Source organism: Rhamphochromis sp. 'chilingali' (assembly GCF_963969265.1).
Source record: "Rhamphochromis sp. 'chilingali' genome assembly, chromosome: 17".
NCBI classification, from domain to species: Eukaryota; Metazoa; Chordata; class Actinopteri; order Cichliformes; family Cichlidae; genus Rhamphochromis; species Rhamphochromis sp. 'chilingali'.
The window spans coordinates 11232605-11252762 of NC_137944.1; the positions used below are offsets into that span (position 1 = coordinate 11232605).

At 41.7% G+C, this 20158-nt stretch overlaps 1 protein-coding gene across 1 annotated transcript; it reads left to right on the forward strand.

Annotated features, from left to right (window-relative positions):
* The first annotated feature begins 9187 nt into the window (after positions 1-9187).
* Positions 9188-13252, forward strand: LOC308384897 (cholecystokinin-like). Its single transcript, XM_080863534.1, has 4 exons — positions 9188-9300; positions 9882-10002; positions 10082-10237; positions 12333-13252. The coding sequence occupies exons 2-4, from the start codon at positions 9882-9884 to the stop codon at positions 12467-12469; spliced, it is 414 nt and encodes a 137-aa protein (XP_080719660.1). The 5' UTR covers positions 9188-9300; the 3' UTR covers positions 12470-13252.
* The last annotated feature ends 6906 nt before the right edge of the window (positions 13253-20158 follow it).

Below are 20158 nucleotides of genomic sequence, written 5' to 3' on the forward strand. Positions count from 1 at the left end.
AAGAAGTATTAGTGTTTTGAGTTTAAAGACTAACCACAGTGCGCCTAAAAGAGCTGTGAGAGATTGTACAAATGAGTAACGTTGCTCCATGTATATACATTTGCATCAGTAAAGGCGAAACTCACAAAGCTACACTGGTTTTGATTCATCTTAATCCAAGTGTGCAACAGATGAAAGCAGAAAACACTGAGAAATATCCCAGCAGTTGGTGCTGAATAATGACTTTTTTACACATCCAGCAGCTACATTGGATTTCTGACATTTACTTAGATTCATATTAATGTCCATCTGACAAATGTGAGGCCAGTTTTTACTCTTCATTTTGGTGCATTATTAATGCAGTTAAGACAAATAATATTGATGGCTCCATGGTTAATATAGTTAATGGCCCCTCTAAGAAGTGTGTGCTCCAGTGTGGGAGATTTGGGTATCTGTGTCTGTGCGTTGCATTGTGTATGGATGCATCTCGCTTACTAGCAAGCTTAGTAAGCTAGCTTATTAAGCCACTGACCAAAAGCAAGGAAACCACTAGCTTTTGGTTACATCTGGCCATTTTTTTTGTTTATCCAATTCAGGGTCACTAGCAAGCTTGGTAATAGAATAGAATAAAATTCAACTTTATTGTCATTGCACATGTCACAGGTACAGGGCAACGAAATGCAGTAGCTTACTAAAGCTAGCTAGCTGATATGTTAGCACTGCACCTGTTCAACCAGATACAACCAACCAACGTGGCAGCTAACTAACTAAAATGCTAACTCTGGGGGTTCAAAATGCTCAATCCAAAACCAATAGCTAGCATCATGATAGCTACGTCCATGGTGGGATTTATTGGAGGTGTTGGGCTCCGTTCATCTGTTAAACCATTTTCATTCCTGGTGGGGATCAGTATTTATATCTTAAAACAGTTTACAGATCACACAACACTAAAACCAGGAACTCTCTTGGGATTTCAGCAGATGATGATGAGTTAGATTTATTCAGCTTTTTATTAAGCTACCAAGCACTGGCGTTTCAGAGTGTGCAGCTTCTTCTGTTAGCTATAGTTCTTGCAACATTCTCCAGGTAGAAAACCGTGTTATGAAGGATGTCTCTGAAGACATTACCCGCACAGTTTGTTGGCTCTGCAAATGATAGTGCAGCTGCTGTGATGAGCTGATATAGAGTAGCAGCCACCCTGCTTAATGAAAAGATAAACCTTAACCTGTCTGCCATTCACTTAATCAGTCACAGCTGGAACTCGGGCTCCATTAGACTGAGAGAGTCATTTTCACGTATTTATTGACTCTCCAACTCCAGAAGTTTGCAGCTGATCTCAGTAAATCGAGCACTTTTGTCCTCCTCTGATGCAGATGTGGGTTAAAGGGAGGCAACTCGCTGCAGGTGATGTTATGCAAAAAGCAGAAAGAGTACATCGTCAAAGTGGACTGTTTTCTAAGTTTGATATGTAGAAATTTACTCTGCAGGGTGATATTTATATATTTGTTTCTTTGGTTTTGAACCGACAGCATTTTGTTCTGGTGAAATATTAAATGCATTCAAGTGGCACAGCTGACCAAATAGCAACGAAGGAAGTGGGATTTAATTCAATTTTATTCATGCAGCGCCAAATCACAACAACAGTTGCTTCAAGGCGCTTTATATTGTAAGGTAGAGCCTACAATAATACATACAGAGAAAAACCCAACAATCATATGACCCCCCTATGAGCAAGCACTTTGGCGACAGTGGGAAAGAAAAACTCCCTTTTAACAGGAAGAAACCTCCGGCAGAACCAGGCTCAGGGAGGGGCGGGGCCATCTGCTGCGACTGGTTGAGGTGAGAGAAGGAAGACTTTTATGACTAATATGTAATTATTTAAAGCACACAGGATACAGTGTGTCAGGGACCAAGCAGTAAAGCATAAAGGACACCGGTGGTTTTAATTCAAAAACCGGGTTTTATTGACCCAAAAATATATTTAACAAAGCCAAAACTTAAACAGGCAGACCAATAAAAGAGGTCAACTCAACAGACTAAACTCAAGATAATAATTAACAAAACCTCAAACAAACATATGGTAAACTGACCTGCTGAAATGACACACAGGGGGACTTAAATACTGGTTTAGCTAAACCAAATGACACACACGGGGGAAAACAAGATGGCTGCCATATAACCAACTAATACAAAACATTTAAACAAACATGAAACACCCCCCCAGGCAATGAAGCATGTGGTGCAATCCAATTAGGCTGTCAGCAGTACTTCAGGTCTCCCAGCCCTTTGCCACACCTTTTGCCAGACAGGAGGAGACACCAACCCCCAGGTAACTCAAACAAAGAAAGATGTATTAATATAACAAAACAGAACTTTGACCTTGCAAGGTTAATATGTGTGCACGCCATATAAACATTGGAAGGTGTGATGGAAAAATGAATACATTTAATAAAGAAACAATATTGAACAATAAATAGAATATTTTAAAGTAGTGACTGTAAATTAAACTAAAGTGAATCAATGGGTGATGAGGTGTGGAGCTTACCATGTGTGGCATGCCATCACACACCTCCCCTCTTCAGAGCTCTCGCTGGAACAGCAAGAGAGATAGTCAGCAGTAAGGTTCTCCTTGCCTGGTACGTGGTGGACAGTGAATCGGAATGGCTGTAAGGCCAGGTACCAGCGGGTAATTCGCCCATTTGTGTCCTTCATCTGCTCAAGCCACTGTAGTGCTTTGTGATCAGTTTCCAAGGTGAAGTCTCTTCCCAGTAGATAGTAGCGGAAGGAGTCCAGGGCCCACTTGATCGCTAAGGTCTCCTTCTCTGCTGTGGAATACCGAACTTCCCGTGGAAACAGTTTCCGGCTGATGTAAGCCACTGGATGGCGGCCTTCCATAGTTTCCTGAAGGAGGACAGCTCCCAGGCCCCGATCTGAAGCATCAGTCTGTAATATGAATGGTTCATCAAAGTTGGGACTGTACAAAACCGGTTGCTTACTTAGTGACTGTTGTATGTCATGAAACGCTGCCACTGCCTCCTCTGTCCACTGGATGTAATTGGGGGAACGTGATCCCGTCAGGTCTGTGAGCAGAGCTGCCCTGTTGGAGAACTGAGGGATGAAACGACGGTAGAAACCTGCCATGCCCAAAAAGGATCTCAGCTGCTTCCTTGTTTGGGGCAGGGGGGATGATTCCATGGCCTCGATTTTGCTGACTTGTGGCCTGATAACCCCCTTGCCGATGACATGGCCCAGGTATTCTGTCTCAGCAGCGGCGAAAACACACTTTGACGGATTCACCGTCAACCCAGCTGAGTGCAGGTGGTCCAGAACAGTTCGCAGGTGTTCCACATGCTCCTCCCAGGTGTTGCTGTGGATAACAATATCATCCAAGTAAGCAGCAGCAAAGTCAGAGCAGTCATGTAATACCTGATCCATCAGCCGTTGGAAAGTTGCTGGAGCTCCATGTAGTCCAAATGGCAAGACTGTAAATTGGAAAAGCCCCCATGGTGTTCTGAATGCTGTGAACTCTCTGGACCGTTGAGTGAGTGGGACCTGCCAGTAACCCTTACACAGATCTATTGTGGTCAGGTACCTTGCTTTTCCCAGACGTTCAAGTAGATCATCAAGTCTTGGTGTCGGGTAGGAGTCAAACATGGATATGGAGTTCAGGTACCTGAAATCAATGCAGAACCTCATACTCTCATCCTTTTTGGGTACCAAGACCACAGGGTTGCACCATTCACTCTTAGATCTTTCAATGATCCCTAGAGATAGCATCAAATAGATTTCCTTCGTCAATGAAGGCAGCAGACGTTCTGGGATCCTGTAACTTAATCGTCTCACAGAGGCACCTTCTCGTACCACAATATCATGTTCGACAATGTCAGTTCTCCCTGGATTCTCTTGAAAGACTGCTGATTTACACATTTCTCTCACCTGCTGCTGCTTGTCCTCTGGGAGATGGCTGAGATCATAATCTAGAGAGCCAGCAGGTGGTAGATATTGCTCATCTGCTTCATCTTCTTCAGGCACTCGCCGTATGAGCATTGCATCCGCCTTGTGTTCAATACGCTCCACCCACTCCTTCAGAAGGTTTATATGCAAGACCTTGCTGGAGCGCAACTGCCCTGGGGTGGACACCTCATATGTGGTGGGTCCCAGCTTCCTCATGACTTCAAATGGCCCCTGCCACTTTGCCAACAATTTGTTGTTGTCACTGGGGAGGAGCACGAGCACCTTTTGTCCTGGCTCAAACGCACGCTGACGAGCAGATTTATCATACCAAGACTTCTGCTGCTGCTGGGCCTCCACCATATGTGATTGAGCAAGTTCACCCATTTTCTCCAACCGTTCTCTCATCTGAATGACATAAGACAAAATGTTCTTGGATCCCCCCTCCACCTTGTCTCCCTCCCAAATCTCCTTTAACAGAGTTAGAGGGCCACGAACCTCATAACCATACAACAGCTCAAAAGGTGAAAAACCTGTGGAGGCTTGGGGGACTTCTCTATAAGCAAAGAGTAGATATGGCAGCCATTGATCCCAATCGTTACCACTGTCGTTGACAAACTTCCTGAGCATCTGTTTCAATGTCTGGTTAAACAGTTCTGTCAGCCCATCAGTTTGAGGGTGGTATGGTGAAGTTCTCAGACTCCAGATGCCCAACAACTGATAAACTTGCTTTAACAGAGTAGACATGAAGTTAGTGCCTTGATCAGTTAGTATTTCTTGTGGAAACCCAACTCTTGCAAAGAACTGCACTAAACAAAATGCAATGGGCTTGGCCTTTATAGATTTTAAAGGGAACACCTCAGGATATTTTGTGGCATAATCTGTTACAACAAGCATGTAACGATTTCCTGCTTTGCTCCTCTCAACAGGCCCTACAATATCCATTCCAAGACGCTCAAAAGGAGTGCCGATGACAGGGAGAGGTTGGAGTGGAGCTCTATGGGGGATTTTAGCAGATGTTATCTGACACTGTGGGCAACTTTTACAAAACTGAGCCACATCTTTGCTAAGACCAGGCCAGTAGAAATGATGTTTGATGCGAGCTGTGGTCTTGTGTTTACCAAGGTGGCCAGCCCACGGAATAGAATGCCCTAAGGTGAGAATGGCGTTTCTAACCTTCTGGGGAACCACCAGCTGCAGCACCGACCCCTGCTGACGATAGAGAATGTCATTTTGCAAGAGTACTCACTGTTAACCTGCTCCACTCCAGGTTCCTTTTCTTTGGCCTTCCGGAAAAGAGATATTAAAGATTGATCAGATTTTTGGAGTTCAGCAATTTCAGTTGGAATATTAAACCCTAGGGGTGACGGTGTTGGCTCAGCGTCTGTTAGTGTATCCACAGGTGAAAATTTGAATTCCTGCCTTCTTTGTCTGCGGGTCTTCCGTGGCTTCACCACAGTTGTCTCAAACTCCTCATTAAAAAAAGGCAGGGCACTCAGGGTCTCAGAGTGGGTACTGACTTGCTTAGCCTGAGCTCTGGTAACAGCTACATTGCACTCCTCAGTCTGCTCAGACTCCAACAAATCAAAAAGCACAGGAAGGTCACGCCCTAACACGGCAGAGTAAGGCAAACTGTTCACAACACCCACATTCAGCAGATACATCTGGTCCTGAACTTTAATGTAGATGTCAGCTGTCGGATATCTTTTCTCATCTCCATGGACACAACAGATTGAAATTGTATCACTGGTGCGAACAATATTAGGTGGGGCAAAATCTGAGTGAATAAGAGACCGAGAACTGCCAGAGTCAAGAAGGGCATTGAGTAGAACCCCATTCACTTCAATCTGGCTCATTTTGATGGATTTGTCACTCTCCTGCTCAGGATCAGCATTAGAACGAGGAGCAAAACACATTTGCACCATTTTAGCAGAATTTCTTGGGCACATAGGTTTTGTATGGCCCTCTAATCCACAAAGATAACAAATGAGCTTCTTACCAGAGGCCTTTGGTGGTCTAGTGGTAGACTGAGAGCTCTTACTGGTGCTTGTATTTGCTGAATCCAGATGGTTTTGCTGAGGTATCTTCCGGGTGTCCCTCGATACCTTCCATGCATTATGGCTCCATGCTTGCCCCTTCTTTCTGGCAGCAACAAAAACACCAGCTAACCGAGCCGCTTCCATTGCTGAACCAGGGTTGTGTTTTCTGATCCAAACCTGAAGCTCAGGAGATAACATTCTGAGAAACTGCTCCAAGATTATAGTTTCACCAATGTCATGAATAGTTTTACCCTTTGGCTGGATCCATTTCCCATAAAGCTCCTTCAGTCTCGCATATAGCTCATGAGGGCTTTCATCTGGTTGAACGTCCAGGGATCTGAATCTTTGCCTATATGTTTCAGGGTTAATGTCATATTTTGACAGAATAGCTGATTTCACTTTATCATAGTCTAATGAATCATCAATGTCCATGTGAACATAGGCACCTCTAGCTTTACCAGTAAGCAAGGGTATCAAATGAAAAACCCAATCTGACTTCTGCCATCGATAAGCTGTAGCCATACGTTCAAATGTGATCAGGAAATGTTCAATATCATCAGCTTCAGTTAATCTTTCCAATCTGCCCTCTATTTGTAGGGGAAACTGAAATGCTGGTGAAATGGCTGGATTGGAATTAGTCATAACTGGTTCAGCCTGGGCCTGCTGAACAGAGGAAGAAGGATGAATATCAAACTCTAATGATTCAGAGCGAGCTTCTGCAGAATCTGATGGTGATGTTCTGACTTGGATTTCTGACTGCAAAAGTCTAAACTGATGTTGAAAGGCTTTAAATCGCTGTTCTTGTCATGCATTTAACTCACTCTGTTTTGCATCCCGGATGTCCTGTTGTTCCATGTGAGCATGTAGCATATTGACTAGATCAGAGAAAGTAGGCTCCTTTTCAACTCTCTCCACAACTTCAGTGACTCCTGAGGCTCCATTTTCCTCCTCTTCGCAGGTTTGCTGAGCAGATCCCTTTTTCTTTTCATTCTTGCCACCACGATGCATTCTTCCTCCTCATGGGGAAAAACAGAAGAAAGAAAAAAAGAAAAAGAAAAAAGACCTGTGTCCAATACTGGATGATCCCACCGCTGCCACCAATTGTCAGGGACCAAGCAGTAAAGCATAAGGGACACCGGTGGTTTTAATTCAAAAACCGGGTTTTATTGACCCAAAAATATGAAAATATATTTAACAAAGCCAAAACTTAAACAGGCAGACCAATAAAAGAGGTCAACTCAACAGACTAAACTCAAGATAATAATTAACAAAACCTCAAACAAACATATGGTAAACTGACCTGCTGAAATGACACACAGGGGGACTTAAATACTGGTTTAGCTAAACCAAATGACACGCACGGGGGAAAACAAGATGGCTGCCATATAACCAACTAATACAAAACATTTAAACAAACATGAAACACCCCCCAGGCAATGAAGCATGTGGTGCAATCCAATTAGGCTGTCAGCAGTACTTCAGGTCTCCCAGCCCTTTGCCACACCTTTTGCCAGACAGGAGGAGACACCAACCCCCAGGTAACTCAAACAAAGAAAGATGTATTAATATAACAAAACAGAACTTTGACCTTGCAAGGTTAATATGTGTGCACGCCATATAAACATTGGAAGGTGTGATGGAAAAATGAATACATTTAATAAAGAAACGATATTGAACAATAAATAGAATATTTTAAAGTAGTGACTGTAAATTAAACTAAAGTGAATCAACGGGTGATGAGGTGTGGAGCTTACCATGTGTGGCATGCCATCACACAGTGAAATGAATATTGGTACTGATGACATATTTATTTCCTCCTGGGTCTTTGACACTGCGAGTGACCTCTTTCATATTGAACACTGATGATGTAAGCTTTGCATATTTTACAAACCTTTCCACTTTGCTAATGCAAAAATATCAATTCAAACATGGTATTAAATGTGTGAGAAAAACTGCAGCAATTTTCTAATCTCTCTGTTACAGGGTCACACCATTAATACAGCTTCTATTTGTGACTTGTGGCTTAAATGCAGCTAACTCTCAGTGTCTTTATATATGTCTGGCAGTACAACTTCTGGACAGGACAGGTTAAAAATAAATAAATAAATGTATATAGGTCTACATTTAAAATCTTCATCTTTTAAACAGTGGATGGTGTCTTTAAAGAGATTTTTCATCTGCACTGGCAAAAAAAAGCAAAGTAAAGAAGTTAAATGTCAAGAACAGCTATTGCTTTTAACAGAAACCCCTCAAAGAATCTTGGAATTGTGATTGTTTTTCACTTATTTGACAGCAAATAACCAATAATCCATATTTCATGGAGATGTAAGCATACTGTAAACTGTAGCTGCTTTGAAACATTGCTCAAGTACAGCTTCAACGTCCTCTCCATTTCAGACCCGCCACTCATGTTTCTCCAGTTCAATTGTTCACTTTAACCTTATTTAACAGCCTTATTGACGCTATGTTATCTCAGCAGGTAAGAAGAGCCCCGGCGCTCTAAGTCGTCCACCAGCATCGGAAAAATCAGCCTCATTAATAAAACTGTTAACCCATAACAGCTGATCCATAGCAATCAACCGATTTGCACCTGCATGATCAATGAGGCGGGTTAATACTGCGTGGTTAGAGAAGCAGAGAGGGTGGGGGGAGAGAGACAGTAGGTGGATGGTGAGGATGTCTCACTTCAAGATCGGTCAACTGTTAAATGAGCAAAACCAAAGATTCTCATTTGTGCTTCCGCCCACTTTTTAAGCAGCCACTGACATCTAACACATATGTGGGTGTGCACAAACACTCACACCTACGCATGCCTGGCCAAACGGCCCCCACTCACACACACACATGCACGTGTGCACACACACACACATGCATTATGAATGTCCTCGATTTTCCTACATGGATACTGTAGAACTTCTCAACATTTAAATAGCAGTTTGAGGCTTTACTTCAGATCAGAATGATTCAATGTCGTGTGCAATGTTCACAGATACGTTCACGATTAAACACACGCACGCACACACACACACACGCACATATATAACGCAGTGTCACTGGATGTCAAACAGGCAGCTCTTGACGTGGAGTTTTATGATAAGCTAACAAACAAAAGTGAAGCTCTCCGTTGTATCACTGTAACGAGCACGCTTGCGCACGGCTCTCAAACATTCAGAGGGATACACAGGATGCACACTCAAGGCAAATCACGCACACGCAGACACACACTCTGAGGGCGCTGAGCAGGGAGTATAAAAGGGGCATCCTTCCCACTCAGCGCAGAAGTGCTCTCACTCTCACACACTCCTATAACGCGCTGAAGATCTTTCTCAAGGTAAGCTTTATTTGCTTTGTGGCAGGTGATTTGAGGCTTTTATGAGGATTGTTAAACTAAGAATTTCCTTCTTTTTTATTATTCTTTTGTTTTCTTTATAATCATTTCAAAATTCAAACACAGAGTCTTTTCTAAAACAGACAAAAAGTGAGGTACAGAGGATAAAATCTGATATTTTTGTGCTAAGCTTTAATTCTTTGAAAGCTACACATGCTCCCTCCTTATTTATACAATTTGATTAATATGATTTGACACGAATTCATAAAACAAATTCCAGAGACGTTTCCCAAAATCAAAATGGACATTTTTGTCTGCAATAAAAATCAAGTCACTTCCACCTGGTGAAGCTGCATTCATGATATCTACCCTCAGTTATCTAATGTGGCCAGAGTGTGTTGCGCGCGGGTGACTGTGTTAATATGTTAATATGCTGCCCTCATTAATGTGTTGAGTCAGAGTAATTTTCAGTTGTGAAGGAGCGCTTGTCTGGCAGATGGTCCAAGCTGTCGTTTCTCACTCTGGACTGCATCTCTGATTCCTTCTCATTAAACTTCTGTTTGCTCCTCTCCCACCGCTCTCAGATGAATGCTGGGCTGTGTGTGTGTGTCGTGCTGGCAGTCCTGTGTGCGAGCTGTTTGGGGCTCCCCTTCTCCTCCCAGCCATTAGACGAGGGCCAGCGCCCCATCTCTGCTCTCTCTGAAGGTAAAAGTTGCGACACGTTTCTCGCCATCACAGTGAGTTTTTGTGCCTGACTCGTGCTTTTCTTGCCTGTTTTGAGCAGCTCTCCTTGAGGCTGACACCCACACCTTGGGAGATCTCCACCTCCGACACAGGCGCTCTGCCCCCCAGCTGAAAGCTCTTCCTCTGGCTGAGGAGGATGCAGACTCCCGGGCCAATCTCAGTGAGCTGCTCGCTAGACTCATCTCCTCCAGGAAAGGTGTGTTAGTGAATGTGAGGAATGTGGATTTAGGTGGCATCCTTTCCATGCCTGCAGCCTTAAATGATATATGTGTTTAGAGAAGTGTCTGTGTGCATGCGAGTGTGAAACGAAAAACATCTGGCAACAGTAGTATTTGGAGCGCAGTGCTTTTTCCTGCCTTCCCCCTCCCCTCAGTCATGCTAATTACGGGAATTAGTGCACAACCAGCTTTGTAAAATGAATTAGTGGCTCTGAAAAGCTCTTGTGGTTTGAAAGAGCACGTATTAGTGTGTAGAGCCTTCCGGCCACTTGCCTCATACCATCTTATTTCACTTTTGTTTTCCCCCTATCTGACTTCACATCACTTTTTTTTCTTTTTTTTGCTAAGGAAACAAACCCTCGACCCTGTCGTAGATTATAACGTCCAGCACTCACATCTCTTGGACAGCTGACCGGACAGGGGAAAACACACACACGCACAGACACACTGTCAGAATCAGACTTTTCCACTTGGCGTCCAGATACTGAAACTGACTCCTTGCGTGTCTCTTTGTAGGACAGTTTGTACAGACTGAAACATTTTGCAGAGCTACAGATGGACAGTGAAATCTTTTATTTTGGCATCAGTGGCTTTAGTGAGAAATCTGGATTTTGTTTTTACCCCGTTCTTTAGCTCATTTTTTCAGCTTAAATAAAACACAAATATGTATTTGAGTTACAGCCGTACTTTTACTTTGCTGTTGTGTAATATCGATTATAAAAGTTCCCCAGACTCAGAAAGCGTTGGGCCAGACAGTGAACACTCTAAAATGTCAGAGGGCGCCGTGAAACTCATATGTAATGCCTCGGGGAATGTGTGTTTCTGTTAATCGTGCGTGTGCGATTGTGGGTGTCTGTGCTCATGTGCATGCTGTTCACTTGCATGTTTTGGTGTGGGAGGTGTCGTTATCGAGTCTTTCTGCAGCCAATCTTCTCAGCACGCCAGGGGGTTGAAACGCAGTGTGTATGCATGTGCATGCCGCCATGTGCGTGTGTGTGTGTGTGTTGTGTGGGAAGATGTGGGTGGAAAAAAACTCCATCTCTGTGAGCGTCCAATTGATTACCAAACGGAGAGCAGTTCTGCTCCAGTTCACTTGGAACAGAAATCAAAAGATCGGAAGCAGACGTGTTCTACAAGATCTGTGTGTGTGTGTGTGTGTGTGTGTGTGTGTGTGTGTGTGTGTGTGTGTGTGTGTGTGTGTGTGTGTGTGTGTGCGCGTGTGTGTGCGGTCATTTCTCTGCAAAGCACACACAAATTTCTGCACACATGCACTGATACAGCGATCATGACACACAGGAAGGGAGGCTAATGGCACGCTGTCAGGCTAGACTTCAGCCGTGTCTTTAGTGTGTGTGTGTGTGTGTGTGTGTGTGTGTGTGTGAGAGAGAGAGAGAGAGAGAGAGAGAGAGAGAGAAAGAGAAATAATGACGATGTGAGCTCAGAATCACTACTGGGCAATTACAATGCCCAAAAGACACCCAGTTTACCGCAAAGCGCTCACAAAATGAAGCGAAGATGAGAACATTTTTTTCAAAGCCCAGCTCACCAGCCAAATATCCTCAGTGCGGAGAGCCAGTTTTCGAATATTGTGCGCACTTTTTCTTCTAGAAGGCACAAATAAAGAATTAAATTAAGCTGTAAGCTGGTAATGAACACAGCTAACTGCCAAAGTGCCCTTAAGTGCACAAAATGTGCCTTAAAAAGTTGGAAAAGAGATGCAAATTTAGATATTCAAAAGATAAATCCCTGAAAATGAGCTTTTGTGCAGAGTCTATAAACTGCTTGGTTTATGAGAGCACTTATTTGCTCAGCGTTTCCCACATTTTTAAATTTCCTGCATGTGCTAAAAACCTCTCTGCCCTGCTCAAGCTTCTCGCGGAATTAAAAGTCTGATTCATGTCTCTTACTTTGAAAATCAGAGCGTCTCTATGCAAAATAAGAAATCAAAAGTAAGATTTCACCGCAGAGAAGTTCTCAGCTTCTCTCATGCTCTCCTCACTCAGAGGAATACTAATTTCACTCATGCTCTTTTTCTCTCCTCCACCCACGCTTTTTTCCCTCCTCCCCTCCAAGGTTCTGTGCGCAGAAACTCCACAGCAAACAGCAAAGGCGTCGGACCGAGTGCCAACCACCGGATAGCAGACAGGGACTACTTAGGCTGGATGGATTTCGGCCGCCGCAGTGCAGAGGAGTATGAGTACTCCTCATAAGGGGAAGTCATGGCTCACACGACCACCACCATATGGGCACAAGATAAAAAGAAGAAAAAAAAAACCCTGCGCAAGCTGTCTCACAATAAGAGTCTATTTATGATGTATTTGTTGTACATTTGTTTGTAAAACTGTAATAATGCAATATACATACAGTATGCCAAATTTTGCAGAAAAGCTCTCACTGTCCAACTTTCTTCGTTTTTTGGATTTCTCTGGTTTCTTTATCATTCAAAGTGGAAAGGAGTCGGATGGTGTCAGGGCTTGTGGAAAGTAACCAAATAAAGATTTAAACTATCGCTCTGCAGAAGTATTCTTCCAATGCACGCTGCTTAAAGTAGATGCATTCACATTCAACTGCTGTTACGTAACATGCGTGCCGAAGAACCAGATTATCTGAAACACTTAATTTCTAGTGCAATCATACTCTTTTATATAGCAAGGAGCCGAAATGACAACATAAGCATGGACAAATACTCAGTACATATTTACTTTGGTGACAGTTTGTGAGAGTAGACGGCTTGTAAATCAAAGGTGGCAGATAAAACATCCCAGTCAGGGTTAGGGTCTACTTTATTTAAGTGTTTCTACATCTAGGATTAACAGTTAAAAGGCACATTTGAACCCAGGATCTTCTTGCTGTGAGGCAACAGTGCATACTACTGCACCATTTAATTACTTAATTTGCCTAAATAAAGTAACCTATTGCCTCATTTAAATAAAGTTATATGTTGTAACTGCTATCATTTATTTTGAGTCCCGGTGATTAAAGTAATAAAACCACTGGCTGTATATAAAAAATGGAAGTTGCCCTCTGGTTTGTTGACTCACATTTCTAAAACCTTAACATTTTGGCTGCTGCAGTTTATTTTGAAGTCAGAAGTTGCTATGTTTAGATTAGCAAGTTATCATCATCAGTTAACGCTAGCTACTTTAAATATCAACATCTATAAACTCTACATGTGCAACACAGAGACTACTGCTAACTGATGTTCTTCAAAAGGCACAAACACCTCAAGAAATTATGGTGTGCTCCAATTCAGTGACCAGTCTTTGTGGAGTGAAACATTGCAGGCACTGATTTGCCACAGCTGCCTCTTAATCTATATATCCTTGCCTGTCAGTCCACAGTTTTAATAAGACATCACTCTCTGTGTATTATAAAGGAGAAAACTATCCATAGAGATCCTGATCGCTTTGAACATGTTAATGTGATACTTGAAGGTTGGAGTCTAACGCTGCAGTCTGTGGGGAAAGACTGGTTTTTCACATTAGCCTCAAGTGTTCTTTAAAGGAAGTGGGGATTTGAGCTTTTCCATTTTGAAAGAGCCAAAGGTTGATAGTTGAATAAAACTCAAACTTAATACACTATTCCAAAGTAAGCAAGCTCTGCTTGCATGTTAGTTTAGAGTTTAAGATAAATCAACTCAGAAAAATGTGATCATGAAAGGTTTTATTTATTTACTGTAGAAAGCTAAAAGTAGTTAAATGAACAACAACATTACATATCAGTTGACAGAGATGTCCAACACACTGCACGGCTAGTGCAAACACTATTTTTATTAACATTTGGACATCAACTCAAAAGCAAATCTTTAATCTCAGAGTCCGAGAAAATCTCAGAGTCGTCTTGGTCATGGTCACTAACTAAACCTTATCCCTGCTCATGGCCAGAACTTTGGAAACCACATGATACATTCACTACAATTAAAGTTTAAAGGCACAGTGTGTAAAATGTCACCACTAGATGCTTGTAGATTGTAGACTGCATTCTCCTGAATTCAGTTTTCTCACCCCTCCCATTTTAAATCCATAATTCTAGCTATGGCGGTCACTGTAAGACAAACAACTGTGGCTGTAGTGATTGTAGACTGTTAGTCTGCTGTTTACCTCAGCTGACATTATTTACTCTGGAGGAGTCTGATATGAGTCGATGAGTCAGTGAAGTTCACTTCTGTTCAACTACAGCAATAAAGAGGTGAATTTTTGAGGATATCCTGAACTTCTCTGTCAGTAAATGCTGTTGTTTTCGCTACTGTTAGCATCTGTTAGCATCTTTTAGCTGCCTTTAGTGAAACTGTCGTTATTGGACCTAATATTGTTGAACTTGGATGCTTAGAGAATAAACTCTCATACAATATAAGAATGTAATCAAACTGCCTATCAGAGGGAAAGTGTTATTTTTAGCACACTCGAGCCTGACATTAGCTTCCTTAATGTTAGCTGTTGTTGTTGTTTAGCTGGCTTCCTGTCAGTTCATGTATGAAGCGCCTTGAGGCGACTTATGTTGTGATTTGGCGCTATATAAATAAAATTGAATTGAATTGAATGTCAGGACAACATGGTGGCTTCCATTAACTGGCGCCTTCTCCTTTGCATTTTTAATGGATTCTAAGTTTATGAGAACACGTCAATGTGTTGTAATACATAATTATGTTATATCTGTCAGTACAATACTCTTTTTTTCTGTCAAATAACCTTAAAAATGACTGACTGCAACTTTAAATTGTAAATTGTAAATTGTAAAGCGCTTTGGGAGCCTTGAAAAGCGCTATATAAATCCAATCCATTATTATTATTATTAAATGCTGCATATGTGAAATAACATTTAAGAAAATCTTTATGTAAGGTTAAAAAGCAACATTACAATTATTCTTTTCAGTTGTCAGTGTGTAATTGTATATATTTAGAAAAACGAGTTATTAAAATATTAAATGAAAGTAGGTATGCAAAATGTACATGAGCCTGAGCATAAGAAAGCAAAGTTTAAATATTAGCATAAACTGAGCTAAAAGCACTAATTTGTTGCAAGCAAGCTGTTTATTTTCATTTATAGTGCATTTTTAGTGAAGCTGAACCTTCAGGATGAAGTACCGAAAGTGAGTCCCTTGGAGCTAGTGATAGAGAAAGACAATTACTATCTGATTCTGCCTAAAGAATAAAGATACAGACCACAACTGGACTGTAGCCATGGCCTTGGTGTGACGGGTGGAGTAAATCAAAGCTGGGAGTCTGGGGTCTGTCATTCCCTCCAACACTGAATTACCATTTCTGATCTCAGTATCTGCAAACATTGGCTCATCTCTTTTACTAATATATGCTTTTATCATCTGACTTTTCTCCTCACTGTACTGCTCTCTACTTTTCTTCTTTTTCATACACATGATGAAACTGTGTGAATAAAGGCCCGCTGCAGTGAAGTTGCTTGCACTTGCAAGAATATTATAACACTAATCCACTGTAAGCAAGTACAACTAAATGGTAAGAAACTACTGCTAATTGCATAAATTATATATGCAATACAGCATATATAGCGTACACTTCACTCAGACTTGATGTCCCCTAATAAATCAAATATAATTGTTGACTGGAGCCCATGCTCACCATTTCTGGTCCTTGGGAGAATGTGTAGCTAATTTGATAACTAAGATATGTTAGCAGGTGATAGCAGTAGATGACTGGTTTGCAGCCACATGTTTTCAGGAAAAAAAAACTTTCACTAAGCGGCCAGCTGGAACTACTGCAGCTCCTTTAGTGGCCATTTGAAGCTGGCTTAAAAATGAGCCGATCCCCAGAGACTGTTAAATGTTAAAATACACAGCTTTACAAGCTTTACAGCATGTTTACACCCTCATACAAAAACAATATTGGTCTCTATTGATGGTTTCTCCCTGGTGATTTTGTAAAATAACTACTCCTCCTGATTACTGGGAGATGGCAAAATGACTGCTTTGGTTAGCATCATTCTGACATAGGCAGCTTTAGCGTCAGCTGACAGCTGTGTACTTGCTGTTACCTTCACTAACTGGATGTTTCCACCATGTTTGTAGTGTTAGTGCCTTTTAGAGCATTTTAATTGAATTAAATTAAATAACATAGTCTCCTGTGTAGTTCAGACCATTGTTTGTCATCCAGATTGGACTTCGATGTCTATCTGAAAAATATGCATTACCTGACTGGTTGTGAGTTGTTGTTAACAATAACAGAAATTGCTGAGGGCCCATAGGTCTAGAGACCAGTCAGTGACTCACTGGTAATTAGGCAGACGTTTTTATTCTGCAACAGGTTGGCAAGTGGTTGGCAGAGGTTGCTGGCAGACTCTAATGTGAAACTGGTCGCAAAGAGGTATGTGGTGCTGCACCAAAACCTCCTTGCATTTGCTTTTGTCACAAGCAGGTTGCCGCAGTCAGTAATAGCATGCGTGCAAGATGCCAACCTGACTGCAAACACTTGCCAACTACTTGCAAAGCTGCACTGAATCTGTAAAAAGTATAGCGCCAATTGAAAACAGAGAACGTTCGCCTTCAAAGTAAAAGTTGCATATTTTGGAATTTGTTGGTCACAGCGACAAGACATGACACTTTTTTTGTTTCACTTCTCATTTGCACTGCACTCTTTCAAGTTTCACTACAGTTTGGTGGACAGTGAATATTTATTAGTATTTTGTTAAAAAATCTATAACATCAATCTTATGTTAAAGGGAAAGAGAAGTGCGTTGCAAGCATTGTATAATCACGCGAACACAGAGGTCATCCTACGCAGAAGATTCAATTCAATTTTATTTATATAGCGCCAAATCACAACAAAACTGGGAAGGAAAAACTCCCTTTTAACAGGAAGAAACCTCCGGCAGAACCAGGCTCAGGGAGGGGCGGGGCCATCTGCTGCGACCGGTTGGGGTGAGAAAAGGAAGACAGGATAATAAAAAAAAACCTTGCAGGGACATGAAGAATTATGGGTAATGATGTTGTCTTTAGAATATGATGAATGTAAAGGAGAAAACGTCTAAGGCTGACATAAAGGGACAACTTGGAGCAGCACAAAGGAGATGAAAGTCTGAGAGCGTATCATTTAGGGAGCCAGCTGGAGAAAGTTCAAAAATATCTTCAAAAGAACAGCAAGATCGTTATGAGCTTTAACGTCTATGCTAAATATTGAAATGGCTTGAAGCGTCTGGGGGAAACTGGTATCAATTGAATTATTAAAGCAGGTCTGAATCTAAATCCTAATAATTGCTTTTGACTCTACTTGAGAGGCAGGAAAGGCTTTTGCGGAGTCTGGTATATTTTGGCGTGCTGTGAAAACAATGTAGGCAAAAAGAAAAGCTGATTTGATAGCTTGGCACTGACAGTTAGTCATATTGTTTACTCCAGTCTACTTGACATTTTGGCTCTTTTCTTTGAAATGATCTTGAAAACAATACCAGTGGTTACAAAGGGTTATAAAGTTGAGCCTGTAGAAAGTATTAGCAGACACAATAGCCACAGTGGTGGTGAATTATAATGAATGATGCCCATTATGCTGCTCCTGGCTGTGTGTGTTAAGTGAAAGATGTGTCTTTGTGAGTGAGAGGTGGAGAGGGCGATCGATGAACAAAGCAGGTTTGGTGAATTATTCAGAGAAGTGGGCTGGGAAACCCTGGGGGGAAAAGTTTGGTTTTGCTGTGCCTGTGTATGTGTGTGTTTTGGGCATTAAAGCCACTGGCTTGGACTGAGGTCGCACATGAAGCAAAAACCTACAGAGCCTTGAGATTCACAGCAATCCATGGGAATCGATTCAGCCTTCTGTTTAAAGAGCTGAGGCCAGAAAGGCTACAGAGCTAAAAAGGCTTAGGAAAGGTTTAAAGGCTTCAGTGGAACGAGCTGTAAATGTCTCCATTTGTATCGTGCACATCTGTATGTGTGTGTGGTTTCAGAACTGTCAGTGCAGAAATAAAAAAGGTCAAAGCCTACCATAAGCCTACCATATCCTATGTTAGGCAATTTGACCACTCCTGTATGGACAAGATTTTGTTTATGGGCAAAGCCACACAGTGATGAAAGGAACAGGCGTGAGGCTTTAATGAAGTTCCAGCCACGTTGATGAGCAGATGGTCTGAGCTCTTCCTGAAACTGGCTGAATATGCTGCGTTTCATTCTGTTCTATCCATCTCCAAAACTTTCCTTCCTTTGACTTCAGATCTGTCATTTGAAACACATTTCAGAGGCGTCTAAAAGAAAAGGGCTTGTGGCAAAATAGGGAGTCTTTAATGCCGCTGATGTTTGGAGTTGAACTCCAAAATGCTCCGATTCCAAGCTTACATAACGCAGATTCATCTAACAGCACCACCACCTGACAGTGCAGCAAAGACGCTGATCATAAAATGGGATAGCTACGCATTTTGAACTGTTAGAAAGATGTCTTAGTGTTGCTGCATAGAATACATATGGCAGGGGCCAGTTAGCTAATAGGACTCATTAAGTAGTTCCTGTAATGCTTGTTATTTTAGCATACTTTTGTTATTAATGGTTGCAATTTTAATTTATAATTATAAAGAAAGTTGAATACAATATATATAAATGGCTCAGCTGGTAAATTTCCCAGTACGAGAGGCTCAGTTTTGTAACTAAAATAGGAAAAAGATAGCTCTTGTGTTTTATTTAGCTTGGTAGCTATTGCTACCCAGTGATCATGGTTCAAGCAGTGACAGTTAAAAAGAACGAAGGACTGTAGGAAGGAATATTAATACAATAGAAGTTCAATCAGATCCTCCAGAGCAGTACACCTTAAACAGGCCATCGCAGATGAACTCAAAGTGATAAATAACCATTCATGCACACTTTCACACCTTTGGGCAATTTACAGCCACCAGTAACACTAACATGGATATCTTTGGACCAGTGTTGGGAAGGTTACTTTTAGAATGTATTCCACTACAGATTACAGAACACATGCTCCAAAATGTATTTTTACTGTATTCCGTTACGTTACTCAATGAGAGTAACGTATTCTGAATATGTTACTATATAAAATAATAATAAAGCCTGAAATAATTATAGCTTGTATTCATTTTCCTGCTAAAAGCATGTCTGTTAATGACTTTATTGCAGTTTATATTCACACATGTCTTTAATATCTTCGTAGACTCATCAGCCACCTTTTAATGCTTATAACCGACATGTTAAATCAGCCAGTCACGTGGCAGCAACTACATGCAACATTTAGGCATGTAGACATGGTCAAGCTGACCTGTTGAAGTTTGACGTGACCATCAGAATGGGGAAGAAAGGTGATTTAAGGGAGTTTGAACATGACATGGTTGTTGCTGCTCAGAATCTGATCTACTGGGAGTTTCCCACACAACAATCCCTGGAGTTCACAGAGAACGGTCTGAAAAAGAGAAAATGCCCAGTGAGCCATTGCTCTCTAGTGAAAAGGCCTAGTTGATGCCGGAGGTCAGAGGATAATGGCCAGACTACTTGGAGCTAATAGGAAGGCATCTGTAACTCATATAATCACTGGTTACAAACCAAGTTATGCAGAAGAGCATCCTTGAGTTCACAACACGTCAAACCTTCATCATCTACACGAGCAGAAGACCACACTTAATGTCACAGAACAGGAAACTGAGGAAACTCATTAAAACTGGACAACAAGAGATTGGAAATATGTCATCTGGTCTTATGAGCCTCGATTTCTGCTGCAACATTCGGATGACAGGATCAGAATTTGGCAGCAACATAAAGCATGGATCCATCCAATGGTGGGGGGGGATATCTTCTTGGCACACTTTAGGTCCATTAGTATCAATTAAGTATTGTTTAAACGTCACAGCCTACGCGAGTCCATGTTCATCCCTTTATGACCACAGTGTACGCATCTTCTGATAGCTGCTTTCAGCAGGATACAGCTCCATGTCTCAAAACCTCA

What these genes read in the sequence shown, in the direction of transcription:
- LOC308384897 (XM_080863534.1), top strand. Translation starts at nt 9,882, where the DNA reads ATGAATGCTGGGCTGTGTGTGTGTGTCGTGCTGGCAGTCCTGTGTGCG. An exon ending in CATCTCTGCTCTCTCTGAAG is followed by an intron (nt 10,003 to 10,081) that starts GTAAAAGTTGCG and finishes TGTTTTGAGCAG; the next exon opens with CTCTCCTTGAGGCTGACACC. An exon ending in ACTCATCTCCTCCAGGAAAG is followed by an intron (nt 10,238 to 12,332) that starts GTGTGTTAGTGA and finishes CTCCCCTCCAAG; the next exon opens with GTTCTGTGCGCAGAAACTCC.